At 44.6% G+C, this 22,751-nt stretch overlaps 1 protein-coding gene across 1 annotated transcript in view; it reads left to right on the forward strand.

Moving 5' to 3' along the window:
• The first annotated feature begins 290 nt into the window (after positions 1-290).
• The window catches only part of DOCK1 (dedicator of cytokinesis 1), a 294,524-nt gene continuing 272,063 nt past the window's right edge, over positions 291-22,751 (forward strand). The window contains exons 1-2 of the mRNA XM_014945313.1: positions 291-418; positions 21,912-21,995. Of these exons, the coding sequence (XP_014800799.1) occupies positions 373-418; positions 21,912-21,995 (130 nt within the window). The 5' untranslated portion in view covers positions 291-372. The remainder of the gene's footprint in view (positions 419-21,911; positions 21,996-22,751) is intronic.

Genomic DNA, 22,751 nt, shown 5'->3' on the forward strand with positions numbered 1-22,751 from the left:
CCCCGGGGACGGGGACCCCTTGAAGCAAGCTGCCCGCCGTCCTGCTCAGCACCCCGGGGACCCCCTGAGACGGGCTGCCCGCCGCCCCCTCAGCACCCCGGGACCCCATAAAGCAGGCTGCCCGCTGCCCCCCTCAGCACCCCGGGGACTGCCCGCTCTCCTCCCGCCGCTGGCCAAGCGGGGCTCCTCGTCCCGCCATCGCCCGCCTCCCCCGCGGCCGGGCCGGGCCGGCCGGGGCTCCAGGCCGCTGGCTCCGCCCGCACCACATGACTCCGCCGTCGGGAGAAACTTTTCCCGTCCCGCGGTTGGAAAATGGCGGCGTAAGAGCGGGGCTCTCGCATCCCCCGCCCGGTCCGGCCACCCCCCAGCGCCATGACCCGCTGGGTTCCCACCAAAAGGGAGGAAAAATACGGCGTAGGTGAGGACCCTCCCGGCCCCGCTCCCGCCTGTTGCGCTCCGCCTGCCCGCGGGGAACCCCCAGCCGCGGGCCTTCCTCTCCCCCCCATCCCGCCCGGGCTCTCCCGGAGCCGGTCTCCGGCGGCGGCCCCGCTCCGCTCCCCGGGCCGGGGCCGCGCTTCCCCGGGCGGCAGCGCCCGCCGGTTTCCCCACCGCCCGAGGGAACGGCGTGGCCGGGAAGGAGCGGGGGGTTCTGCCGGCGGCCCCCGCTCCCCGCCGGGCTCCGCTGCGGGAAAGTTTAGGAACTTGGCTGGAAGCGCCGGGCAACCTGCGCCCGAGCCGTCCTCGCGTGAAAAAAGTCGGTTTTTCTTTTTTTCCTGGATGTCTTTTATTCTTCCCGAGTGCTACTTGGTCTGAGTAGAAGAGGGCTTTGAGTTATTTTGACGTCTGTTTCTTTTTTATCGTTCTTTTTTTTGTTTTCTTTCTCTTCCCTGCTGGCCCCTAAACAGGATACGCTCCCGGTGCGGGACCCTCGGGGGGAGCCGGGCAGCCCACCCAGCGCCGTGGGGATGCTCCCCCCATCTCCTGTGTCCCCCCCCTTCCCCCGGGAGAGGCTGGGTTTGAGGCCACCGAGGGAAAAGGCTCTGCCTCGGGTTTAAGGCCACCGAGGGAAAAGGCTCTTCGTTGTGCGGGGAGTGTGATTTTCATACAGATGAGGGGTTCCCCCCCTGCTCGCTGCTGCCTGGGGATCCATTTCGTACTCTGCCTCTTCCGTCCCTCGCAAACAGAGGGGGATTGTTCTCTGGAGTTCAAACCTCTCCGCTTTTAATTAAACGGAACCAAACTCTGGTGTGGTTTTTGGGCAGTGTTGCGCCGAGAGGGCCCGTCCTGATGCTGAAGATGTTTTGTTTTGATGGGAAGCGGTTTTTAGGGGTTATGGAGAAGAAGGCTTTCCTGGCATGAGTGAGAGCGTTTGTCTTGGGGAAGGAAATAATAAATCTGACTATTCAATTTGGAAATACAAAGTTCAGTGTCTACCACCATTCTTGGACTCTACTGGTTGTGAAGAACAATTTACTTTTCGTATATAGTCCCAGCTAAGCCTGTATAAACAATGTAAGCAGGAAGAAGGGTGTTTCTGAGCCCAAGTGAGTTTTAGGAATTGATTTAAAATTCTGGGTGTACATCCCTAGAAAAAGAGAGCATGACTTTTAAATGGCTGGCAAATCCTAGATGGCCAGTTACTCTGTGTGAGAGCTGGGGGAAATGCCAGCACTGAGGATGCAGGATTAATATAAGAAAGCAGAAATGCTACAGGTGGCAGCCACTCATTAAGTTTTTCAAAATACCTGCTTCAGGTAGGGTATTTCTGAAAGACTGGAACGAGAAGATCGTCTACACTGGTGTTATAAATCAGTGACACTCAAAAGCAAGTTCCTCTTTTATTGGAGCTCGTGTCCAACACTGTGGCAAAAGGGATTTCCCCAACCTGGGTTTCCAGGAATTGTTGTCTTGGAAGTGATTTGGAAAGGGTGAGAGAAGAAGAAACATGGAATAAACTGAGTATTTTAAAATACACTTTAAGTGTATTTGGATATCCAGTGTGGGAAATTGTATGTGTAGTAAGGGAATAAGACTGCAATGTAATTTAAGGAAAAAAAAGTGTTTCACAGTTTCAAAAAGCACAGGATTATGTGCTCAATTGGTGCTCGGTTAGTGGGTTTTGTTTGCACCCGCTGCTCTGGAGAGAAGTTTGTTACGGTTTTATAATAGGTTTGTTTTTCTATGGTAAGTTTCTTTTCCTTTCCCTGCAAGTTAGCTGGGAGGAGTGATCCTCAGCAAAATTAGGGTATTCCTTTGCTGAACTGCAGGGGTGTGAGAGTGGAAAGTAGAGGTGGTGTTGCAAGGAGATAAAATCAGATTTAGAGCTAATTGAACGTTGCGATTCACTGGCCCGTGCTGTGCTGTTAGATGCTGCTTTGGGAGGGGTGGCTGCTTTTTGGTGTTGCTGCATTTCCTCCTTAAGAAGGTGGATATTCAGTTTGGATGCACGTGTTTTACACATCTCTGTGTTGTTAAAAAACTTGCTTGTGAAACTTCCAGGTTGTGGAGAATTGAAGTAGCAGATACATAGTCCCAAACAGAAATGGAGAAGGCACTGTTAAGGTGAACACGCTAATAAAGGAATATTTTTGTTCCTAAGGATTTACTGTGGCCAGTCCTGAAGTCTTACAGTGGAACAGAAACATCTGCCTCTTTCCATTTAATTGAACTGTTAATTGATTGATGTTAATTGGATTGTTAATAGAACTGCATCTTAGTCATATGCATATAATATGCTTAGTGTGTGTGCTTTACTGAAGCAGAAATAACAGAAAAGTATCTCTGGTTGTGGGTTATGTTACTTATGCTGCAGTTGTGGGAGCTCAGAAATGTGTGTGTGTATACATACGTGTGTGTATATATACATAAATTGTGTATATATAACATATGCATGTGTGTTTATGTGATACATACATATACTTTTTCCCTTCTCTTGACTAGTGTGTTCCCATGCACAACTGAGCCTTCTTAACATCTCAAGTCCCAAAAGTTTGCTGGCTGTGATGAGGTCAGAATAAATTACTGCAAGGCACCTGTGCTGAAACTGTGATAGGATACAGGTGTGTTAAGGAAAGCTCCTCCCGCTGACCCCTTCCCACCCTGCACGGTGGGGTTTGCAGGTGATGCTGATGTCCAGCACATGTGTAAACTGAATTTATTGCCTTAAAATGAGGAATGCTGCCTCGAAGTGCAGAGGCATTATCTCAGCAGGCAGTTGTGAGCGTGACTCAGCTCCGCTTCCTGAGAGAATTCGGGGCTCGGCGTGCGGGGAGGTTGGATGAGGGATGGGTGTGGGTATAATGGGATAATACAGTTATTAGATTAACGTACGGGGAACCATCCGAAACAGGAAAACGATCAGCTTAATTGAAGTAGCTTTTCTCCCCTCCCAATGTGGCGTATCCTTCTCCTTCCTCTTGGTGCCTGGCTCTGTATTTCATCTCTCGCCGAGGCGGTGGGGAGGCTGTGGTGGTGGTGAGACGGTCACCTGGGTGAGCAGCTTTCTTGGAAGGCACACGAGAGGCTTTCAGGGAGCCCCAGAAGCTGCTTATGTCTCCTCCGTACCCTCCGTGTCCCGAGTGGCTGCTCAGTCTCATATTTCCTGCTTTTAGCGCGGTGCGAAAATTGTAATTTTGGTGTTCTTCCTTTCGCTGGTGGAGAGGAGATGTGATGAGCTGCTTTGGGAAGTCTGCGAGCATGAATAGTGCTTCTGGGAAAGTGGCTTTAGTGCCTTCCAGATCCTCTTGGCTTCTGCTGCCGTTTGACCCTATTCCTTTGGACTTAAAGCTGCAATAAGAGGTAGAACTGGAGCTACTACGGTTACCACAAATACAGTCTTCAAAATTATGTACAGATATGGAGTAGTTAATCACTGCTGTGATAGTTTAATCTGGTTATTGTTTTTTTTTTTTTTTTTTAATAAATGGGGAAATAGAAAAATAGTGCCAGGCATGTCCGAGCATGGTCAGATGGAGAAGGAGAACTTCCTGGCTATGGGGTTTGCATTCTCTGAGATCCTGTTAATTTTCAGGATGCTGACTCTGCTTTCCTCTGCTATTCCTGATGAGTCACTGGAAAACATGGATAATCGTGCCCGTGCCATGACCAGTAAGCCAGTGCAGGCTCTACCTTGCAGGCAAAGTGCTCCTGCCTTTAGACAGCTTCATAAATGCAAACCTTGATGAAGAAGGTATAGACAAAGCTTTAAGGGAAGGGGAAAGTAAACTGGATGCAAGTGAGAGTCAAACCAGCATCTCCGGGAAGGCTTTCCATCAGCTTGCAACTACAGGCATAAGCATTACAATATTTTTTTTCTTTGAAATATTTGTGTTTCTGGAGTTTGTCCAGTATTGGCTGTAGAGCACATGCAGGATATGCTTTGTCTAATCCTTTAGTAGTCCTTCAGGACTGAAATCCAATACGTCTTGTTAAATACCCATAGATGTGTCCAACTTCAGATAAATAGCTGAAAGCTGACTTATATTAATGAATTGAAGCTCAAATGAGGAACTAGTGCTAATCCAGTTTTAAGGTATTTACTCCATTAATGATGTCAGTCTTACCTCTCCTCTTCTGCTTACTCCAGGTCTGAAATGTTCACAAAGCAATCAGTGGTGGCCACTCACTGTCTCTGTGAAATGCATGGGCTGCTCTTCTTCACGGGCTTTCTTTGAAAGGGAGATGGACCACTGAAAAATTAGCATATCTTCTTTTTTTTTTTTTGTAAAAAAACTTTTTAAATTCTGTTTTCTGGCCTGTGGTAAATCCCAAGGCTATTCTAACAATAGTCATTTTCTGAATAACACTTTAATGAATTCCTTAATGAGTTACCGGAATACTCTCCTCCTTTAGCTTGTAGGGGGGTTGGGAATTGAAATCATTCCCTGTCTAAACCAGAAGAATATTCAAAAAGAGGTAATTCTTTATCTGCATTTTCAGGCTATAGTTGTGAAAACATTTATATATTTATAGTATTATTTATCTTCCCTTATTTATGTAATTTGTGCATTAAATCTGATTTCTGATGTAAAGACTTGTAATACACGAAGCAGCAGTTGCCGAATTTCAGTTTCATCAGCAAAATATGAAATATCTCCGGAAATATTTTTCCGCTCCATATAGCTTTGTAACTAAACTGAAATAATTACATTGAGAACTATTATGTGTAATCATGTATCCATATTCATAACAAAACAAACAGATGGATGAATAACTAAAGTAACTATTGGCCAAGATACTTGAATTTGTTTGGTTTTTTTTTTAATAATACTTCTTAGCACTTCTGCTTTATTTTGAGTACTGTTTATATTATTCTAGCACAGACCTTTTTATAACATGTTTTCAGAGCTTTGTGTGGCTGATTTTACCACGGGGTGTTGGGAGTTGCAAAATGTCTTTGTATTACCCAATAGAAAATACAAGCAATGAGCAAATATAGGGTTTGCTGTGTAATTTATGAACACAAATGGAAGTAAAAGTGGGCATAATTTGGTGTATATGCCTGTAGGCACTTGGTTTCTTATGGCACTCTGTTCTGCACATCTCTAGTCACTGCAATGTTTATACTACACAAATTAATCAATGTTGAGCTTGAAAACCTGCCTGAGCAGCTCGGGTGCTGAGCAAGGTGCAGGAATTTCAGGAAGGTGCTGTTGGAACTTAGGAGTCCCTGAGGAGTCCTGTGTGTGGTGGCATCATGAAGAATTATCTTCCTCATGGAGGAGCCTTGTGGCTTGATGGGGTGAGCAACCTACCTGGTTGCTGGCAGAGCTTTGTGAAGCTGCTTCGAGCATCCAGATACCTTTTGGAAGCCCAGCCTTGGGTGTTTGTGTTTATTCTGCCTGCCTGCTCCTGCTTCTCCAAACAAAGCACGGAAATACTGACATCACTTGGTTTGAAGTTGAGCGGAATGAAATAACACATGTTTAGGGAAGGTGGCTGAATAGCCCGTGGGTCCCAGGAGGAGGTTGCTGCTCCCAAGCAAGGAGTTGATGATGCCGGGCAGTACCCAGACCTAACGCTTAAGACCTTCAACTGTGCTCTGTTAGTAGAGGAGGGCTTTCCAAACTTCCATGAATGGAATAAAAAAAAAATAAATAAAAATTTTAGAAGTAAGATGGCAAACCCTGGTGCTGATGGTGCCTGTGGTCCTCGTGTAGGGCTAAAGGGGGTTGTTGGAAGGCAGCAGGAATACAGGATCATGGAAAGCTCTGCTTTGACCATATCTCCAGCAGCATGCCTGCCTCCCAGCTCCTGCCTTCGCTGTGTAGGGCTAAAGGGGCTTGTTGGAAGGTGGCAGGAGTACAGGAAGCTCTGCTTTGACTATATCTCCAGTAGCATGCCTGCCTCCCAGCTCCTGCCTTCGCCTTTAGCATCCTCCCCATCCTGCCAGCTGCTCTGCAGGAAAAAATGTTGGCCACAGGGAATGGTTCAGTGAACAGAGTTGGGTGCTTTCGTTGAGGAGTTACTTCTGCTTCAGCGTGGTGTGTGTATAGTATTGTCTGTCGGGAGGGCCAAGTATCAGAGATGAAGTGAGATGATGGCAGTGGTAATGTAAAAAGTATTCCTGTAGCGGACCCTGATACAGGAAATATCTCAACGCTGAGCCAGATGGAAGTAGCTGATGATAATTTGAGTTTCCAAGTCTTGACACAGATGGTGAACAATTTAAAGGGATGCTTGCTTTCACAAAAAAAAATCTGCTGTGCATATGACTCCAGTGAACAGATCGTGACCCTGAAATGACTGTGGATTATCAAGGCAGTGACTTGGAATGTCCTATAAATACTGTCCCCTGTTGCACTGCAGTTGTAATGACTAAGAGATACGGTTAAGCGAGTCGCTTGGGTCAGGAAAGTTATAGATAAGGGTCTGTGGGAACCTTTAAACTTTCTCTTGACTAAACTTAAGGTTATTCTCCCAAAATATGATCATAAGAATAAAAAAGTCATGATGGCAAGAAGTGAAGATTTTACCTTTAATTATTACTGTTTATTAAAGTGATGGAAAGAGCTAAAAGAGGGTTTGTTCACTGCCTCTTGTTTGATTTGACCTGTCAGTCAATGGACTCAAAGAAGGGACCAAACCTGCGGTTCCTCCCTCCTTAACTGCTGTGGAGACTGGCGTAGTTTGGTGGGCAGGAATTCCCTCCATCCTTGCTTCTGCCTTGCCATACAGCCTGGGGATGAAAATCTTGTCCTCCTCTTTTATTTATTTTTTCTGCTTGCTTTGGGCTCTCGCGGGAGCATGTTACTATTTCTGCTGTTCTGTGTCAGACAATCTATGGCTCATTCATAACTCAGATATGTAGAAAATAATGCTTATATTCAAGGCTGTGGTGTGCTCTCTCTGCTGGGAGGTGGTGGTGGTGTTGCCTGGTGTCTGGCCTTGGCTGCTGGGTGGCCTGGTGGCTTTGGGCTCCATGGATAGCAACGTGGTGCTTTGGATCTTTTGGGGAAAATGTGATTATACACAAAAGCTTTCTCGCTACTTGGTTATTTTCCCTTCTTTGTTTTTTAATCTATCATATGCTTCTTAATTTTTAGAGATTCCCAAGCTCTTTTCTTTATTTCTCATATTTTATCCTTAGACACCAGTTTTCTGCAGGCATCACCCATCGTCTTGTTCTTAATGGAATTTCTTCCTTCCTACTCACCTGTTCCACCCCTCACTTTGATGGGAAACGTTGGTTGTGTTTCCATCAATCCATAGCCTTCCTGATGCTTCTTTGACCAAGAATTTTAGGCGGAATAGACTTGGGAGACCTGTTTGTTTTTTTTTTTTCTTCCCCTCCCTTAAGGCTGGTGTGGTTTTGGGGTTGGATGTGGGCTTTTTTTGTTAGGTTTTTTTTGCTTCTGTGGCACGATCTCTGTGAAATTTCCAATTCCCGGGGTTAGTGGTGTAACTAAAGTGATGGTTTGACTGATAGTGTTTTTAGTAAGTTGGTTTAAAAAAGAAGTGGTTTGTGGGTTTTTAATAGTTTTGGAGGTAGTTGGGCTTCTGTTTCAAATCAGAGTTGCTCTGTGGAAGGTATGTCTTTGCTGTGGCAGTATCTGACTCTGCCTCCCTCCTCGACAGCCTGTCAGCAGTGCCTCTTGCTTCTGACACTCTGGCTCCTACCCCTGTGTGACCTTGTCAGGTCTCTTCTGTGCTTTTTTTGTGTCTCTTCTGATGCTGCTCGCTGGTGGGTGGGCATAGAGAAGACCAACTTTTTTCTCCTGGACCTCCCAGGTGATGGGCAGCCGTGAGCAGAAGTGCAGCTCAGAATTCCTGTAGGACACAGACCCAGTGGGTCGCACTGATTTCTTTTTAAAATGAGCTTAGTGACATATGACGAGGCGCTGGAAGGGATCGAAGCAGTAGATAAAGATCCCTTTCCCAGAGTTTTCAGTTACTGAGCTTTTCTGGTGAGAAAACAGTTGTTCTTGCTCACGAGTTAAGCGGCTGGAGATGAGAACAGATATTTCTGTGGCGCAGAGGTATTTCTTAGGCAGTAGTTTCCATAGTGTGTGAGTCAAACGGGACAAAACCCAACTCCAACTTTTGATGGAGAGCCAAATATTCTTTCGGTATTTATTATATTACACTTTGTTTATTTGTTGGTTTTGTTCTTGAATGTTTCTCTGTAACTAAGAGTCTAAAAGGATTAAAAAAAAATGCGTTTAGACATTTATCTGGATAATAGAGACATCTGCATTACGTTAGATTGGATCGCTTTAACGCTGAGTGTTGTGTGTAGGGTCCTGCACCTGGGGAGGAATAACCCCCTGCACCAGGACAGGTTGGGGGTGACCTGCTGGAGAGCAGCTCTGAGGAGAAAGACCTGGGAGTCCTGGTGGACAACAGGATGCCCGTGAGCCAGCAATGGGCCCTGGTGGCCAAGAAGGCCAAGGGCATCCTGGGGGGCATCAGGACGAGTGTGACCAGCAGGTCGAGAGAGGTCATCCCTCTGTGCTGCCCTGATGAGACCCCATCTGGAGCACTGGGACCAGTTCTGGGCTCCCCAGTTCCAGAAGGACAGGGAGCTGCTGGAGAAGGGCAGCAGAGGGCTACAGAGATCTGGAGCATCTTTCTTATGAGGAGAGGCTGAGGGACTTGGGTCTTTTTAGTCTGGAGAAGACTGAGGGAGGATATGATCAAAGCCTATCAATACTTACAGGATTGGTGTCAAGAGGACGGGGCCAGTCTTTTTTCAGTGGTGCCCAGGGACAGGACAAGAGGAAATGGGCACAAACTTGAATATAAAAGTTTCCCCTAAATATGAGGAGGAACTTCTTTACTTTGAGGGTGGCAGAGCCCTGGAAGAGGCTGCCCAGGGAGGTGGTGGGGTCTCCTTCTCTGGAGACATTCAAACCCTCCTGGACACGTTCCTGTGGGACCTGCTCTGGGTGGACCTGCTCTGGCAGGGGGTTGGACTGGATGATCTCCAGAGGTCCCTTCCAACCCCATGGGATTCTGTGATTCTCGGTGAATTGTGCTGCTGGGATGTTGATACCAGTAGCACATGTGCAAATCTTAATGTGATTATAACCAATCCTTCATTAAACCAGTGCTGCCTTGTAATCTGCCTGCTGCAGGGATGGGGAGTTACTCGGTTAGTCAGTGTACGCTGCCCAGGTAATGGGGAGAGTGTCCCATTAGCAAGGTTTTATTTGGGAAAGAAACTTCCTTGAGATGCAAGTGAGTCTTTGAGGAGTGCCTAACGTAGCTCGCTTCGAGCTCTGTGGGAATTCTTATTCCTGAAAAACGAAGCAGTGGACTGGATATAGCCAGATAAGCACTTTTTAATAAAGGCTTGAGAGAATTAGTCAGTTGCGGTGCTGTTTACATTTTTAGAAGTTTTGTGTGGGTTCAAGCTTGTGTTTGATTTTTCTGGTTGAATGTAAAACTTCCTTGAGATGCCAGTGAGCCTTTGAGGAGTGCCTAAAGTAGCTCGCTTCGAGCTCTGTGGGAATTCTTATTCCTGAAAAACGAAGCAGTGGACTGGATATAGCCAGATAAGCACTTTTTAATAAAGGCTTGAGAGAATTAGTCAGTTGCGGTGCTGTTTACATTTTTAGAAGTTTTGTGTGGGTTCAAGCTTGTGTTTGATTTTTCTGGTTGAATGTATTCCTGAAATGATTTATTAACAGATTTTTATCAAGCACTTTTGCTGCAAAAGAGGCCTCTGTTTATTTACTGAACTGTGATAACCGAGTGATTTAACTGGTTCAGATTTGTGCCTTAAACACAGAAAGTAGAGTTTGGGCTTAATGCAGCAGTTGCTGGTCTCTGCAGCTGGAGCACAGGAAGGTGAATGTGTTCTCAGTTGAACTCTGGAAGAAGCTTTAGTACTATTAAGGCTTGAATATCTGAAATATTGGGATAACTGTGTAGGCTTTTACAATCCAGTGTGATACCATCTATAACATGGTGTGCTGATCGGGGAGCTGTTCTTACATCAAGATATAAACTCTAAGATTAGGAGTTTGTGTGTTGTGTTTGTATAATAGTGTCTCTTCTATAACATTTACATGAGGAATGTGGGAAATATAAAATAGTTTTGCAGAGGGGAAACAGAATAATTGAATGCCAGCTCAAGTATTGATAAAGTGGGGAGGATGATGATGGTGTTGAGAAAGGACTGAGTAAATTTAGTAAAAAGTAAGATATTGGTGAACACTAGAGAAGCCTTGGGTTCTACCATCATGTTTCCCCACTTACTGCATCTGCACATTGCAGGTGTTTCTGTTCTGACCTTTACAAGCAGCAACATGGTCTTGTTCCTGGGACACTGATGGGCCAAGAAACATTTTTACAGTTTAACATGTTTTTCTCTAGAACACTGGAGGCACCTTTGGAGAGGAGAAAGTTGGATTTCTACAGGAAAATGGCACAAATGCTCTCCCCAGCCTTTTGACAGGCTGTGGGCTGCGCAGTGGTCTGGGTGTCTTGTAGGATGTTTTCACCAAACTTAGCCAGAGCAAATGTCTTTTGATTTACATATTAAAAATGAGCTGTTTTGCTGGATACTGGAACTTGAATTAAGTGTACAATGTGGTAGCTATCGTTTGTTTGGCTTTTTTAATAGTTTTGGTTTGAAGTAGAGGTCCTGAAAATGCTGAATAACTCAAATAGTTGAGAAATAACCAATGGTTTTTTGATTTATGGAGAGAGCAAAATGTGATGCTGGGCTTTTAAAGACTAGGAATGCCATATCAGTTACGTTTCCTTCTCTCTGTTTCTTCCTGAACAAATGTAAAAATTAGTAGGGATTCCAAGGATTCACTTTTTGGTGGGAAACACGGAGTTTGTCAGGGGACGAGCTCCCTGTGAGAGCGCTGTAGGGAAACCTTGTTTCTAGTGGAAGGGGTTGATGATGAGCCCGGAGGGAGCTGGACAGTGGCTCTTTGTTGAGGCTGGTTGCCCAGCCAACTCTGTCGCTCCTCTGGAAGTGGCACGAGGCATGTGATTTCTTACTGGTCTGGAGAAAAACAATTTTTCCCTGTTTTTGCAAAATGCCGCTCTTATCTTTTAATGCATTCAGTGCTGTTTGACTCGCTTCCATGGTTACGTTTTGACATTAATTCTGGCAATAAGATGCAACTTCAGGAAAAATATCACTGATTTCCTATTTCTGCAATAGCCTAGTTGTTGTAGGAAAGAGCAAGTGTTGGTGGATCAAACTGTGGCTCTTAGCGGGTAATTCTTCTCTCTGATTGTTATTTCTAAGAAAGCAGGACAAGTTCCTCGGGGGTTATTTGACTCCAGATCCATGCTCTTTTCTCTGTAGTTCTTGCTCTTGGAGGCAGCTTGAAGGACTGAGAGACAAATAAGGTGATGGCAAGTCAAAATAAATTGAGTAAGGTTTGATGTGTGAAAAGCCTAAAACCCTTTCTCCTCTCTCCCTCACTCCATAAGTTTCCGGAGTAAATTTTGATGTGTTTTTAAAAGCCTAAAACCTGTTCTCCTCTCTCCCTCACTCCATAAGTTTCCTGAGAAAGCAGCGGAGGAATTCTGATTTTGTTTTCCCTTGTAGAAATGCTGAGGAGGAAGAACAGTAGGAAATGAAAGCTTCTTCCCACTGCCCCATTTTCCCTTTGCTTTAGGCTTTTTGCTCTGCATCATCAGCTCTATATTGCAGGGAATAGTGTCTTGCAGGGGTCGTTTTTTTGCTAACTATTTCCGCAGTGGTGTGATAGCAGTTTTATTGTGTTGAACTTAATTTTTATAGTCATTGAAATGACTATTAAAATATAGCTGTGACATTAAGCTTACTGCTATAGAAAGGCTTACTAAAAGACACCCTCTGTGCAAAATGCTGTTCAGCGCAATAGAGACCTGCTGCAGTGGGAAGGGAGAAGCTTGGAGCAGGGGACTGATGCGTCAGCGTCTTCCCATGGAGCTAAGATGAGTGTGGTGTGGATTGGTTTTATTAAAATCCTCATGCAGATACAGCTGGGCTTCATTCTTGCTGCCTTTCACCTGGCAGCAGAAGGCCAAAAAGGTATTTTCAGAAAGGTTCTGCTCTATCCTGTGAAGGTCCAGAAGGATGAAGGAGCTGGCTGTGTCCATCATCCACAACCAGTCTTCTACCCAACCTGTGTAAGAGGTGCTGCTCCCAGGCACTTGGGAAGCTTGATGCCCTACTTGAGCACCAGCTTGTGGTTGAGCATCGGTGCCTGTGCAGACTTTGACCATAATTTGTGCTTTTTTAGCCCGGAGCACTGGATTGGGAAGGACTTCAGGGTTTGCCTATGTTGTGTGTGTGACTCTAATATGTGACTCCCTTTCATAAGCTGGTTTTAAGGTTGAGCTTGTTGCATTTTGGGGATGTTTGCACCTGGTTCTGTGTTTGACAGGACAGTTTTGAACAGCAGTGCTCTATTTGGGATCTTCTCTTAAGGCTGCAGGTGGTTGGAGTTGGAGTTGGTGCTGTTGCCCTGCTGTGCTTGGCCATGTGCTGCTGCCTTCGCTCTTCTGCACTTGCTGGTTTTCCCTGGTTGCTCCGAGCTATTTACGGAGTTATTCCAGAAAAAAGCGTTGAGGTTTTGAGCTGCTGAACTCCTTGCAACGCCCTTATGTGCTTGACCACGTGCTGCTGCCTTCACTCTTCTGCCCGTGCTGGTTTTCCCTGGTTGCTCCGAGCTATTTACGGAGCTATTCCAGACAAAAGCATTGAGGTTTTGAGCTAACTGAGCTCCTTGCAACTGTTGGCAGAGGGCTGAAGTGGGCGGCAGCGCAAGGGAAGGGACAGGGGTTATTCCAGAAAAAAGCGTTGAGGTTTTGAGCTGCTGAACTCCTTGCAACTGTTGGCAGAGGGCTGAGGTGGGCGGCAGCGCAAGGGAAGGGACAGGGACGTGCAGCTGGAGGCCCATCAAGCCAGGAATGGGTGGGGAGCTGCAGCGCTGCCAGCATGGGTCACTTATCATCTCTTGGGGAACCTCCGTCTAATGACACGGCCTGACGTTGACTCATGACCAGTTCACTCCCATTTGATCTTCTGCCAGCGTTGACCGTAAGCTCAACTAGTTCCTCCTCCCCTCCAGCGTTTAACTCTTTTCCTCCCTCCCTTCCCATGCCCGGCATGAGATGCATTTTATGCGTAGCAATATTGAAGGTTTTGTCAATTTTGCAAAGACTTCAGGTAGAGCCTGTTTTGAATTTCAGTTACTTAAAAGCACCAAAGTCCTTTCTTCATGTGCACGGTGGTAAACGCAGTGCTGTCTTTGCCTTCTTTGAGGATGTTGCCTGTTGGCCCACCATAGCAAGGGCCAGTTTATCACTTCAGTGAGATGCTGGAAATGCAAGGGAACATCAAAACTCACTTCCTTTGTGCTTCTGCACACCAGAAGAGAGATGCCAAGGCATCTGCCTCTGGGTCATGTTTTCTGTTCATCTAAATCAGCATCTTGTTTTTGTAGAAAAGGCAATCTTAAGAGCGTGGGGTGGAATGATTACTTGGTGCATCCAATGGGTCTCAGTTAATGTACTTTTTAATATTAAAAATCGATTTGAATGTTCTTGATTGTGCTTCTTGTTAGCTATGCATTATGGCACATTATTAATGCTGCTATAGTCAATAACGATACCTTTTTTATTTTTAAAAAACATTAGTTTCAACTTTATACCCTCAGTACTTAGTGGTGAAGTACTCTGAATACTGATGAAGTAGCAAGAAGGAGGAGGGAGAAAGCTATTAAAAGAGTGAGTTGGCATCGTACTTCATCAGCTCCCTAAAAATAAAGCATCTGGCTTAAAAGGAGGAGGAGGAGAAGCGAGAACCTGAACTTGGTTCTGGGAAATCTTGGTTAGGTCCAGAACTCTCAATTTTTTTTTTTTTTTCTATTTTATCATCAGTGCAGAAAGAACAAGTGTGCATCTCGAGCTCTGCCTGCAGGGTTCAGTGACAGGGTGGTTATGCTTCTGGAAGGCAACATGAGTATTAAGTTTGGGAATTGCTTTGTATTGATGAAGTGTCCTCAGCTGGGTAGGGATAAGGCATCAGATGTGTTGTGAAACATAGTGCCATCTGGTATAAAACCTGACGTGTGGGGTTATGGCCACAGAGGCTGGGGTGGCCCTTTACTCCTCCTGACCTGTGCTCAGTGACAATCAGTGCTGTGCCTGTGCTCGGCTTCCCACAGCATCCCATGGGGTTGGAAGGGACCTCTGGGGATCACCCAGTCCAACCCCCTGCCAGAGCAGGGCCACCCAGAGCAGGTTGCACAGGAACGTCTCCAGGCGGGGTTTGAATGTCTCCAGAGAAGGAGACTCCACCACCTCCTCCACCTTCTCCTTGAAATGCAGAATTTATTCCTGTGAACGTTTTGTGTTCTTTCTTGGGAAAAGGGACAGCAGGCGCTCTCAGCGGGGATTTCAGTTTGAGGGATGTGCAGGGTCCAGGTTGGGGATTCTCTAACCCTTGTCAGATGTCCTGTGCTCACAAAGGAGGGACAGTACTCCTGGGCTCGAGTGAGATTAGTTTCCAGATGAACCATTTTAATTTATTTTTTCCCAGGTATTTGCTGTGCAGCTGGAGGAGGGGAAAGAGGAAAGGTCTCCCCTTTGTAAGGGAAAATGAGAATAAATCCTTACTATCTCTTTTGCCATCCTAGTTCTGCCCAGTACAGCTCAGAGCTGAAACCCAGAGTTCACATTCTTTCTTGTGAGGGTGGTGAGGTCCTGGTTGCCTGGAGAAGCTGTGGCTGCCCCATCCCTGGAGGGGTTCAAGGGCAGGTTGGAGGGGGCTTGGAGCAACCTGGTCTGGTGGGAGGTGTCCCTGCCCAGGGCAGGGGGTTGGAGTGAGATGATTTTTAAGGTCCCTGCCAACCCAAACCATTCTGTGGCTCTATGAAGAACATGGGGATACTGCGCTGGTATGAGGTTGACTTGCATGTAAATCTCAGGTCTCAGTCATAAATCTTTTGATGCTTAAATAACCGTGTTCCTTATCTTGCTTGTATGTTTTAGCAAAGGTTTTTCAACCTTAGGAGGCTGCCTCCTTCGCCAAGACACCGAGCCTTGGCTCCCAATTCAGGCCCAATGGGGAAGCCTAACCTTACCTGGTCTAAATATTCCCAGTGCTTCGTTTGATTTAGAGCTCTCCAAGCTAAAAATCTGTCACACCGAGAACTGGATTTTCCAGATTAAGCAAAACTTCTTTTAGTAAAAAAAAAAAAATAAATAAAATTTTGAAGTTACACTTCAGGCTGTTAAATATTTTAAATGGTGACTCAGAATACAGTTGATCAGACAAAATACAAGCGTGCCAGTTTCATGCTGTATTCCTCCAAGTTTTGTCTTTTCATTTAATTAAAGCCTTGTTGCTTGCTCCAACCGAACATTTTATCTGTCATAACATCTTTTGATGTCACCCTACATAAAAAATTACGCTGAGAGGGAGTTATCTGCCAGCTTACATAGGAGTATGCAGTGTGGTGCAGTGTAGCTCAGGCCTTATTTTGTAATCACAAGGGTGAAATGCACTTTATAGTTATTTTGGTGGTTTGCTTCATGATCTGGTGATGCTGCTGCAAGCCAGAAATGTGATTTTTTTTTTTTTTAAAATTTTTTTTTAGACATATTTTTTGCACATACATATTTCTAAAGATAAATCTTCCCTCCATGGTCATTGTTCCTCACTTGCTCCAGGTCAGTGGGAGCTGTTGTGGGCAGTAATTACTGCTTGATTGCTGTTTGTCATCTTCTGTCAAAGGGATTGGTCATTACTGTGAAGCTCCTGTTACGTGACCCTCCTTGTTATGACAGACACCAGTTAGCGCTCTTGGATATAAATTTTAATGTCTTTTATTCATAGCTGCCTTTGATCCTTAGTGTTATTCCATTTAAATGTTTGCAGTGTGAATTGAGTACAGGACTCTCTTAAATGTGAATTTTTCCAGACTGGGATGTCTGGTAGGAGGCAGTGATGTGGCTCATTGGGGTCCCGAAGGTGAAAGACTCGAGATGGATTCATTTTTGGACCTGTTGGGCACTCACATCTCCTCTTGACTCTAGGGACAGCTGTGAGGGTTCAAGAGATCTAAATGAAGACCTGAAAGATGGAGTTGGGTGTTGAACTCCAACCACCCACAGGTTTGGAGGAGTTAGGATTGAGTGTCTAACTTTGTCTTCCCCGGTACAGGCAAAAACTCAACTGAAAACATTTCTGATGAGTGTTACTGAGCAGACTGTCCCGTGTGCCGTGTACTCACCATCGTTAACATCCGTCTGCTCAGAGTGGTTCAAAATGTTAATTTTTGTTAATGTGTTTTTAACAGAAGCCTCTCCTGCAGAATAGTAATTGTGGCTTTGAAATACTCTGCGCCAGGTACCTAGGAGGGAGGGGCTTTCTTTCCTTAATAATGAAAAAGTTATCAAAAACATTAAGACAGGAATAGTTAGCTTGGCTTGTTTTGATGTCAATAAAACTATATTAATTTCTTTCTGCGCCAGATACCTAGGAGGGAGGGGTTTTCTTTCTTTAATAATGAAAAAGTTATCAAAAACATTGACAGGAATAGTTAGCTTGGCTTGTTTTGATGTCAATAAAACTATATTAATTTCTAAAGCCTTCATTTAAATACTGTTGATATTAGTCTCTGCAATGCATTTGACCTTTATTCTTTTTACCCTGAAGTGTCCTCTCCTCTTTTTATAATCTTACACCAGATACTGTATTTTCTTTTCCGAATTGCTTTCTCATATTTATTTTTTTTAATTTTTGGACTCAGATATTTATTTGCTTCTTAACTCTGAAGTCTGCAAGAGGGGGCTCTGCTGAGAAAAGGGCCAAGGCAGCCCTTCATTTATTCCTTGTTGGTAACAGCGTAAGCTGAAATTTGATAAATTCTGGGGGCAAAAAATAGTAACTCGTGGAGGTTAAAATGAAGCTGCGGCCGCGGTTGGAGGCAGCGCTGGGCACCGTGCCCTCTCCTCGTGGTGGGATTAGACCTTCTCACATGCCTTTTTGGGTGTTTGCTGCTTGCCTACCTGGGGCTAAACCGATTAGCAGATTTGAGATCACAAAAAGTATTTTTCTCCAGTTACCGGTTCTTACAGATGTAATTCATGTTGTTGATCTTCGGTGTAATATGGGCTCCAGCCTGCTCCTTGGGACTGCTTGGGAATAGGAGAAGTTGGGCAGGTAAGGGGGGGTGCTTCCTGGGTCCCATCTCTCATTGCCTTTAGAACCATGGCTTTTGGCCTTTTGCTGTAGGTTTGAGGTGGTTTTGGAAGTGCTTTGGGAGGGTTAATGAGTGGAGCATGTGGTGTTCATGTCCCGTGAACTCTTTTGGCCTGAACATCCCTGAAGATTTCCTGCAAGAAGGGGAGTTCCATGGAATTCATCTGAGTCTTTCTGTTCCAGTAATAGTATCTGCGAGTCCCACTGGAGCACTTCTGCCCAGAGCTGGTGGAGCACACCAGCCCTGTCCCTGGAAACTCATGTAGGAAGAAAAGCAAGTGGGTTATCTGAGAGGTGGCAGGAAGCTTTGAGTTAACTCTCATATCCCAAAAATGCTTTAATTCCCCAAACAGTTATGACAAATAGTAAGAAATTTTGATTCTCAGGAATTTTACAAAGCTGTCCTTTGTGCAGAACAGTGCAGAAACTTCTGTGGGTCCATCTTGAGTGTAGTTCTTTAACTTCACTCTTGTGAAATACTGGAGTTGCTACCTTCAGTCATGAGGACTCCCTCTGGTATTGGAAGATTTTGTTTCTTACAGAGAGTTTGCTCCATGTGAAACATAAAACTCTAGCTCTAGGAGTCGTAACTGTTTTCTTTTTCAGATTATTAATATTTTTTTCTGGCCAAACCTAGTTTGCAGCGTTATTTGTCAGATAGATTTCTGGGCATAGCTAATCTCAGTGCTCAGAGTTTCCAGATTTGCTTTTGAGAAGAGTAGGTGGGTGTAGGTCTCTGAATTACTTCTGTTTGGTTGTATTTTATTATATTCTGAAGCTGGCAGTTCTAAAGAATTCTGCTTTCTTATCAGCCAGTTCTTTAAAAACCAAAAAAAAATAAACACCCAGTGGTTTCTATTTATTGGTTATGGTGTCATTTCTTTGGTGAGTGAGATAATGCATCTTTCCCATTTGAATCATGTCTGGCAGGATTTACCTGGTGACTGTTTTTTCAAAGCAAACCAATTTTTGTTCTCTCCAAAGTTACTGTGGGGCCAGGAGCGAGGTCTGGCTGAGCGTGGGCCAGAGCTGGGTCGGTGGCCATGATGGAGTTGGGTGTTGAACTCCAACCACCCACAGGTTTGGAGGAGTTAGGATTGAGTGTCTAACTTTGTCTTCCCTGGTACAGGCAAAAACTCAACTGAAGACATTTCTGATGAGTGTTACTGAGCAGACTGTCCCATGTGCCATGTACTCACCATCATTAACATCCGTCTGCTCAGAGTGGTTCAAAATGTTAATTTTTGTTAATGTGTTTTTAACAGAAGCCTCTCCTGCAGAATAGTAATTGTGGCTTTGAAATATTCTGCGCCAGATACCTAGGAGGGAGGGGTTTTCTTTCTTTAATAATGAAAAAGTTATCAAAAACATTGACAGGAATAGTTAGCTTGGCTTGTTTTGATGTCAATAAAACTATATTAATTTCTAAAGCCTTCATTTAAATACTGTTGATATTAGTCTCTGCAATGCATTTGACCTTTATTCTTTTTACCCTGAAGTGTCCTCTCCTCTTTTTATAATCTTACACCAGATACTGTATTTTCTTTTCCGAATTGCTTTCTCATATTTATTTTTTTTAATTTTTGGACTCAGATATTTATTTGCTTCTTAACTCTGAAGTCTGCAAGAGGGGGCTCTGCTGAGAAAAGGGCCAAGGCAGCCCTTCATTTATTCCTTGTTGGTAACAGCGTAAGCTGAAATTTGATAAATTCTGGGGGCAAAAAATAGTAACTCGTGGAGGTTAAAATGAAGCTGCGGCCGCGGTTGGAGGCAGCGCTGGGCACCGTGCCCTCTCCTCGTGGTGGGATTAGACCTTCTCACATGCCTTTTTGGGTGTTTGCTGCTTGCCTACCTGGGGCTAAACCGATTAGCAGATTTGAGATCACAAAAAGTATTTTTCTCCAGTTACCGGTTCTTACAGATGTAATTCATGTTGTTGATCTTCGGTGTAATATGGGCTCCAGCCTGCTCCTTGGGACTGCTTGGGAATAGGAGAAGTTGGGCAGGTAAGGGGGGGTGCTTCCTGGGTCCCATCTCTCATTGCCTTTAGAACCATGGCTTTTGGCCTTTTGCTGTAGGTTTGAGGTGGTTTTGGAAGTGCTTTGGGAGGGTTAATGAGTGGAGCATGTGGTGTTCATGTCCCGTGAACTCTTTTGGCCTGAACATCCCTGAAGATTTCCTGCAAGAAGGGGAGTTCCATGGAATTCATCTGAGTCTTTCTGTTCCAGTAATAGTATCTGCGAGTCCCACTGGAGCACTTCTGCCCAGAGCTGGTGGAGCACACCAGCCCTGTCCCTGGAAACTCATGTAGGAAGAAAAGCAAGTGGGTTATCTGAGAGGTGGCAGGAAGCTTTGAGTTAACTCTCATATCCCAAAAATGCTTTAATTCCCCAAACAGTTATGACAAATAGTAAGAAATTTTGATTCTCAGGAATTTTACAAAGCTGTCCTTTGTGCAGAACAGTGCAGAAACTTCTGTGGGTCCATCTTGAGTGTAGTTCTTTAACTTCACTCTTGTGAAATACTGGAGTTGCTACCTTCAGTCATGAGGACTCCCTCTGGTATTGGAAGATTTTGTTTCTTACAGAGAGTTTGCTCCATGTGAAACATAAAACTCTAGCTCTAGGAGTCGTAACTGTTTTCTTTTTCAGATTATTAATATTTTTTTCTGGCCAAACCTAGTTTGCAGCGTTATTTGTCAGATAGATTTCTGGGCATAGCTAATCTCAGTGCTCAGAGTTTCCAGATTTGCTTTTGAGAAGAGTAGGTGGGTGTAGGTCTCTGAATTACTTCTGTTTGGTTGTATTTTATTATATTCTGAAGCTGGCAGTTCTAAAGAATTCTGCTTTCTTATCAGCCAGTTCTTTAAAAACCAAAAAAAAATAAACACCCTGTGGTTTCTATTTATTGGTTATGGTGTCATTTCTTTGGTGAGTGAGATAATGCATCTTTCCCATTTGAATCATGTCTGGCAGGATTTACCTGGTGACTGTTTTTTCAAAGCAAACCAATTTTTGTTCTCTCCAAAGTTACTGTGGGGCCAGGAGCGAGGTCTGGCTGAGCGTGGGCCAGAGCTGGGTCGGTGGCCATGGGGCAGGAGCCAGTTCCAGTGTTCATTTCTTGCCATTGACTTCATCGCTGGCTGAAGGTGTTCATCCAGTGCATCCTTCAAGGCAGATGAAAGGGGTGGTCATGGGTGGAGGTGACCACTGGTCTTGTGGGCAGTGATGAGCACTCTCCTCCAAGGGCTGAGCTGGGACTTATGACCTACAGTGAAGATGCTTTTGGAATACATGTAGCTGTGAGATTTGCTATTTAAGGGCATGGAAACAAATCAGAGCCTTTCCTCAGTCCAGCATCTTTTCTGCCCTGCTTTAAGTCCCCCTAATTGACATCAGCTGTGTGTGATGACCACCAGAATTGCCACCAGCTGTGTGTGATGACCACCATTAATGTGGTCCTTCATGTCTCACACGTTGTGCCTCTTGTGGCTTATGATCCTGGATGGTAGAGCTCCAGGCTTTCCCTGAATTCAGCCTTGGAAAGGGGAATGGTTTTCACCATATATCTCTCCTCACCCTGCTTGTGACCGGCGCCACTCAGGAATATTTGTGACAACAAATGCATTTGGTGAATTTGCAGATCCTGGTGGTGCAGGCTGTGGGTGCTGTCAGGGCTTGCTGAAGTATGATAACTTAAATATAATACTGTAAAACGAGGGGTAGGATTGGTCTCTCCGATGAATACAGTACCTCTGGCGCTCAGGAATTCTGAAATTGTATTGTTTTAAAATATATGCATGCAGTAAGTTAGTGAAGTGACTGAGAAATCACTCTTTAATATTAGTGGTGGGAATTCCAGTTTCTAAAGACGCTTTGTAGGTTTTCTGTGTGCCAGTGGAAGACAGTGCAGTTCATTACAGAACTGCGTAAAATTGACACAAAGTGCTGGAAGACAGACAGGTCCAACAAAAAAAAAATTAATTGAATGTATTGTTATGAAGAAGAAAAGTGTTATAAATGAAGTGAGGGACTGTCTTTGGAAAGTGGACTTTTGTTGAGGTTTGTTACAAGGGGAAATGGATTGAAGGACTTGGAAAAATTTTTACAAATTTTATTTTTACAAAATCCTTTACAAGAAGGTTGAGTGTGGCAATAATGAGTGATAGGAGTAATTATGTGGGGAAACAACAATCCTGCAAGTTGTGTTGTCCCCGTGTGGTAATGGCAGTGTCTCCTCCCTGCAGCTCTCTACAACTACGACGCCAGGGGCCCCGATGAGCTCTCCTTACAGATCGGCGACACCGTGCACATCCTGGAGACGTATGAAGGTAAGGTGCCAAAAGCTGCTCTTAAAAACACGGGGTTTGCAACTGCATTCCTCTTCTCTTTGTGACTTTATCTTCTCCTGTTACTGGGTGACGAATGACTTGCTTTCTTGCTAAAGGACAAAACACATTATTTCTAATAAAGACGGAATTACCCAGTGCTGGGTGTGAATGAGGACGCGTGCGGTCGATACCTGGTGAATAACCATTTCCTTTGCTATGGAAGATGGATCTTTCCATGGCTTTATTGGTGTGGATCAATCGCAGCGTCTATCCCACGTTCGGGAAATGATAGATGCTTTTTGGATACCCTGGAGTAATGCAGCAGAGCCTGCTGCTAAAAGAAGTTTAATCTGAATTTGAAAGTCATCCGGGTCCTCAATTATTTATGTCTGTCTTATAAGATGGATACACGTGTTACAGCGCCATAGACTGATTAGAGGCTTGGCTTGTTTTGATATGAAGCTGCAGAAACATTACATAGAGCAAAATCTTTCCTCCTTGATCCATGTAAAAGGGGATTTGAATGCCGAGTTTGATAACAGAATGTGAAAATTGTCGTAACACTGCTCAGCTTTTGCTTGATCTGGCAAAATACAGGTCTTTCATTATGGATTTGACTGGGAATTTTATGGCGTGCTGCAGTTTGGGGAGGTATTGGTAACATGTAACTAAACTGTGTTTGTTTAAAATATTGTAACACTTACTATCTTGTAGAAATGTGATTTACTGTAATATATTGATTTAATTTGTTTCTCT

The sequence above is a fragment of the Calidris pugnax genome, unplaced genomic scaffold (assembly GCF_001431845.1).
Source record: "Calidris pugnax isolate Ruff unplaced genomic scaffold, ASM143184v1 scaffold89, whole genome shotgun sequence".
In the NCBI taxonomy this organism is placed as follows: domain Eukaryota; kingdom Metazoa; phylum Chordata; class Aves; order Charadriiformes; family Scolopacidae; genus Calidris; species Calidris pugnax.